At 34.4% G+C, this 5,725-nt stretch overlaps 1 protein-coding gene across 1 annotated transcript; it reads right to left on the bottom strand.

Annotated features, from left to right (window-relative positions):
• Positions 1 to 258: 258 nt before the first annotated feature.
• LOC149087810 (uncharacterized) lies at positions 259 to 4,354 on the bottom strand. Its single transcript, XM_089231973.1, has 2 exons — positions 3,769 to 4,354; positions 259 to 263 (listed from the first exon to the last, which is right to left on the bottom strand). Exons 1-2 carry the CDS (start codon positions 4,352 to 4,354, stop codon positions 259 to 261), a joined length of 591 nt encoding a protein of 196 aa, XP_089088099.1.
• Between the last annotated feature and the right edge of the window lie 1,371 nt (positions 4,355 to 5,725).

Raw genomic sequence — 5,725 nt, 5'->3', positions numbered from 1 at the left:
CGTTGTGACTACTAGGTACGTCGCCAACACCTTCGTCAGGGGCCTAGCGACAAATTCAAGTTATTGATATTTAGGCCTGTTCGTGCTTTGGAGTGGACAATGCCTTAAAAGAATTGGCGATGCCTACCGAACTTGTATTGGGAGCCACACTTGGACGAAGTAGCCGCACAGGATAAAAGTTTGAGAACTACTGACTTATTTGACTTCGAACCTTCCCCAAAGGATGGAACTGGAAATCGTACAAAGGGAACATAAACGTCATCCTGCAGCGGAAAAGAATACCATAAAATATCTAATAAAACAATCGATTAGCATTTGGTCCTGAATAGGGTTTCTCTCCCGATGGTCCCACACATAAAATAAACCGGGAATTTCCGGGATTCTGAACTCATTGCCCGGGATCCCGGAAGAAGAATAGGGTTGAACCAGATCACACTTCTATATCCTGACTAGGGCATACCTAAGAAATTTTCATCACTAGAAGCGCGCATGTTAGCAGCGGTAATCATTAAATTCAAATTCAAATTTCCTTTATTTAAGATTTTTAAACACAGTTACGAAACATTTAGGGGCTAAGCAAGCTTGAGAGCCCCCACAAAACAATATCCGATACATATCTGTCGGCATAAATAATAACGAGAGATAGAAAAGAAAGAAAAAAACACACATATATATATAACACCAACAAATAAGTGGCAAACAGGAATGGAATTGATAAACAAAAAATTTGGCATTCAGCAGCGTATGCAAAATAAAAGAAGATTACATTACAATATCAAACAGATAATTCAAATCTTCTTGAGTTAACAACAAAAGATTTTAAATTGATAAAAAAAGATGTGCATGAAGATTGTTCTTTTATTAACTGAGGAAGTAAATTAAATATTTTGGGAGCTAAATAAAGGAAAAATTTTTGGAAACGAGTTTTATTTGGCCTTGGTACCTGTATACTACGACGTCTAAATTGCATTCCAGACTTATGTAATTTCAGATTGAGATGACCACTTCTTTTATAAAACATTTTTAAACTTTTATAAACGTACAGATGTTGGAGAGGGAGTAGCTTTAATTGATTGAAAAGTGGAAATGTATGCGTGAGTCTATTTTTACTCAGAATGATACGGTTGAAGGACTTCTGCGTGACAAAAAGTGAAGAAAGATTGCTGAAGTATGTCCCACCCCAACATGTAATGCCGTAACTCAATCTAGATTCTACTAACGCAAAATAAAGAAGTTCTAAAATGGATTGGGAACATTTATTTCTGATAAAATAAAATTTCCTAATGTTCCGATTTAATTCTACACTCAAATAATTAATATGTGTTTTCCAGGATAGTTTTGAATCTAAAAAAATCCCTAAATACTTAAAGGTGTCTACTCTATTTACAACTCTGCACATACAATCCGAGATACAGCCATCTGTCACACCATGATATTTTAGGACACCAAAATCATCGAAAGTACCAGAACCAAATAACATATATTTAGTTTTATCTGTATTTAATTTTGAATTATTATTTCTAAACCAGATATTTATTGAGTTAAGATCATTTTGCATGTTATTCCTCAAGTTGATTGAAGAGCTTTCAGAGTAACAAAGAGCTAAATCATCAGCAAAAGCTGTGATTTTTCCTTTCAAATTAAAATTACACAGGTCATTTATATATATTAGGAATAAAATAGGTCCAAGTACTGATCCTTGAGGTACACCAGATGTAATTTGTCTTTTAGAACTCAAAACGGAATTTACTTTCACACTTTGAACTCTGTTAGTAAGATATGTTTTGAAAAATTTAAGTGGCAAACACCGAATTCCTGCATATTCTAGTTTGGTTAGAGGAATACTGTGATTCACGGTATCAAAAGCTTTGCTGATATCTAAAAATAATGACGCAACTTTACAATTATTGTTATCTGCTATATACACATTTGAGAGAAAATTAACAAGAGCGTCCTCTGTACTTTTTGCCTTTCTGAATCCAAATTGGTTCTCACTAAAAAAATTAATGCTGTCAAGAAATTCAATTATTCTGGGTTTAATTATTTTTTCTATGACCTTTGAGAAGACAGATAGTAAAGAAATCGGTCTGTAATTATTAACATTCTTTTTGTCCCCTTTCTTGTGTATTGGAGAAACAATTGCAAGTTTCAGGCACTCTGGAAATTCGCCAGTGATAAAACTTAAATTAAAAATAAACGATAAGACATCACTTACATATGGTGCTATGCACTTCAATGTTACGGAATTAATTTTGTCAAATCCTGACGATTTTTTGGAGTGTAAAGAATTTATTATACTCAATACTTCATGACTATCCGTAGGGTATATAAAAAAGGATTTCTCAAAAAAATTTAAATTAGAACAATTTAATGAATTACAATTATTAGGAACATCATTGTTACAAAAATTAGAAAAAAAGTCATTAAAATATTCAGCAATATCAATTGGATTCGTTATTTCACCAGTAGTTTCAGTAAAAACCGTGTCAATGCTGCTATATTTATCCTCACCAATTAATTTGTTAATTAAATTCCATTGAGATTTTGAATCACCGTTTGCTTGAATAAATGCTGCAGTATAATAGTCATTCTTATTTTGTTTTATCTCATTGTTTAACATATTTCTAAATGTCTTGAAATTATATCGCAGCTCAATATCAAACGGTTTCTTTTTAATTTCTTTCAATAATCTATGTTTAATTTTAATTTTTTCATAAATTTTTTTCGTAATCCAGGGTTTTCTTATTCTTTTATTATACTTTACTCAAGTAGAAGCATCAACACAATTCTTAATTAAATCCAAGAAAGTATTCATTGCCGAGTTTGCAGATTCACAACTGTAAACAGTATCCCACGTAACCATTTTTACAAGATCAATCGATTTTTATCAAGATAGGTAAAGCACTTTGTTTCACAATTTGAGTCATTGCTGTGATGATCTGTTTCTAAATAAAATAAAGCCATTTTATGATCAGTTATGCACAAATCGAGAAGTACAGCTTTTTTTAAATTTAAATTTCTGGATCTACAAAAAATATGATCTATGCAAGTTGACGTTTCATCGGTTTCTCTAGTTGGAGAATTAATTAACGATTCAAATCCAGATCTTGACATCAAATTCACATAAGAAAAAATATTTGATTCTTCAGATCTTAAAATATCAATGTTTAAGTCACCGATCAAATATATATCTTTATCTCGTTTATAATCAAGCAAATAATTAATTTCGTTTATGAATGTGTCAATAGAATACATGTGATACCTATAAATGCTTAATAAAATAAATTTGTATTTCCCGTAAGTGCAATTAACCAACAGCGAATCAATACATGTCATCTCGTTTAAATGCAACTTATTAAAAATTATACTTTCAGAAAAAATAGCGCTATACCACCAGAGCGATTTATGTTTCCACATTTAAATAAACTTCTGTACCCATGTATCTTGTAAAACGAAGTATCGCATTCAGAGATCCAGATTTCACTGAGTATTATTATTGAGGGTTTTATATCAAGCTGATCTAAATATGCTGCAAAGATTCAAAATTTGCACGTAAACTACGTATATTTAAATGGGCCATGGTAAGATTATTTATATTGTCATAACAAAATATGTTGAAATCATCAACGGTAGAAAATGTCAAATTCTGATCCATTTAAAAAAAACAAGCAAAATCAATCACATACCTGAGTTACAAATTTTTCAATATATCTGAATTCATTACGCGAAATGATCGATCACCTGATTGCTTTCTCATTAGAATCTTACCATCTTTGACCCACACAAAAGTATAACCCTTCTGTTTCGCAACTTCCTTGGCCTCCTTGAGAAGTAGGTTATTCTGCTGCGTGAGGTGCTCGTTGATGAACACTCGCTGTTGCTCCGAGAAGGCGCCATGGATATCTTTCGCCGTCAAACGCATTTTTCGTGATGCGGTAATGTAGGCATCCCGAATGTTCCGTGAACGGAATTGTGCAACGATTTTGTCAGGTTGTTGGTCACTGTAGTTTCTGATCCGGTGCGCGACATCAATGTCCATCTCCGATACCTCAAGTCCAGCTTTCTGCCCGATCGTGGATACGATAGTCCTCACATTTTCATCTTTCGTGCGTGGAATTCCAGAAATCTCTACATTCCGATTCCGGCAATACTGTGACAGGTCATTTAGTTGGCACATCAAGTGACTTACTTGAACTTCCAGCGATGCCTGATTCCGAGAAAGGGATTCTTGTTTTGAACGTATTTCATCGGTTGACACTTGCAATTCGTGTATTTGACCCCGGTAGATCTCAATTGACTCCTTCATTTCTTCCAGCTTTTGCGAGTTGTCTTTGATCTCCTTCAAAATCTCCATCTTGAAAGCCGCAAACATTGATTCCAATCTCGAAAATATCGCACTTTCAAAAGACCTGCAGAAATCACACATCCATGTATTTTTCCTTGCTTTAGAGTGCCGATAATGCCAGTGCATACGAAATGGAAACCTCGGCCACATTTTCCCGCGCATTTTACCAAATCCTTCGTATTTGCGATGTTAGACTTGCACACGCCACAGTTTTCCATTCCTTACAATTTACTCGTTAAATTACAAAATAAAACAGCCTAAATTATTAAATTAATCAATTTAAATCAATAAAATAAGAAGAAAACGAGAGACGTGAAAAAAACGTTGTCCTACTTCCTGCGCCACCTAGCGGTAACAAATTTTGAATAAAATCAATCGTACTAATAGATGATTATTAAATTCATGAATTACGTAAAGTGTATATTCACCCCTTTAGGCGGCATTGCCGACATGTCTCGTAAAACTGAAAACAATTTCCACCAATTCGTCGAACAGTGGGATTCTGGCCTCCATTCCGCAGATGCGTTCACCAGTTTCGAAGTCGAACGTTCGGTGCGAACAGAACAAATTATTTTTAAAGGTCGTCCAATGGCTAGTTGCTGACCCGTGTGCTTTACAGACAACTTTCAATTAAGAAAAAAAATTTAAAATGATGTCGCCCATCATCTTAAATGCCTTTCAAATGAAAAAAACAAATTATTTATGACATGAATGTCGCTCTCCACTTGTTAATACAAGATATACGGAAGACTGGATGTTGTGAAGATATTTATTATTTTAGATGTTAATTTTTCAAGGAAGGAAAAAACTCATCTCTGCCTCTACCGGGAGTCGAACCCGGGTCCCTATCTCCTCTGTAGCTTAGTGGTCAGAGCACTCGTCCGGCAATCGAGGGACCCGGGTTCGACTCCCGGTAGAGGCAGAGATGAGTTTTTTCCTTCCTTGAAAAATTAACATCTAAAATAATAAATATCTTCACAACATCCAGTCTTCCGTATATCTTGTAACAAATTATTTGATGAGAAAGTTACAGAATTTAAATTTTTACGCGGACACCCTGTGCTCGAAAAAGCTCAATTAGAAAGCGGTTGCCCTGGCTCTTCTGAGGCCAACAAAAAATTCATTGTGTTCAAGTACAATATTCGCTGAGATATTTGAATTCAAAAGCAGAGGAAAAGCAGAAAGAACTGCGTAAACCAACGGACAACGCTCTATCCTCATATATGCTATTCTTAAGAAAAAATTCAGCTTTCATAAAGAGAAGCTGCTTTCAAAAAACCATTTCATAAATGGTCTTACGCTATACCTCGAGAGGTTTGCAACACAAAGAAACCAATTGTATCATCTTATAGGCATTTTTGAGACAAATCTACCGATGCC

This window comes from Pholcus phalangioides, unplaced genomic scaffold (genome assembly GCF_987345545.1).
Source record: "Pholcus phalangioides strain wild (caught in Gottingen) unplaced genomic scaffold, Ppha-v1.0 ptg000004l_1, whole genome shotgun sequence".
Taxonomy (NCBI): Eukaryota; Metazoa; Arthropoda; class Arachnida; order Araneae; family Pholcidae; genus Pholcus; species Pholcus phalangioides.
Note: the sequence above shows the minus strand (reverse complement) of the source record. Positions and strands in the feature narration are given on the sequence as shown.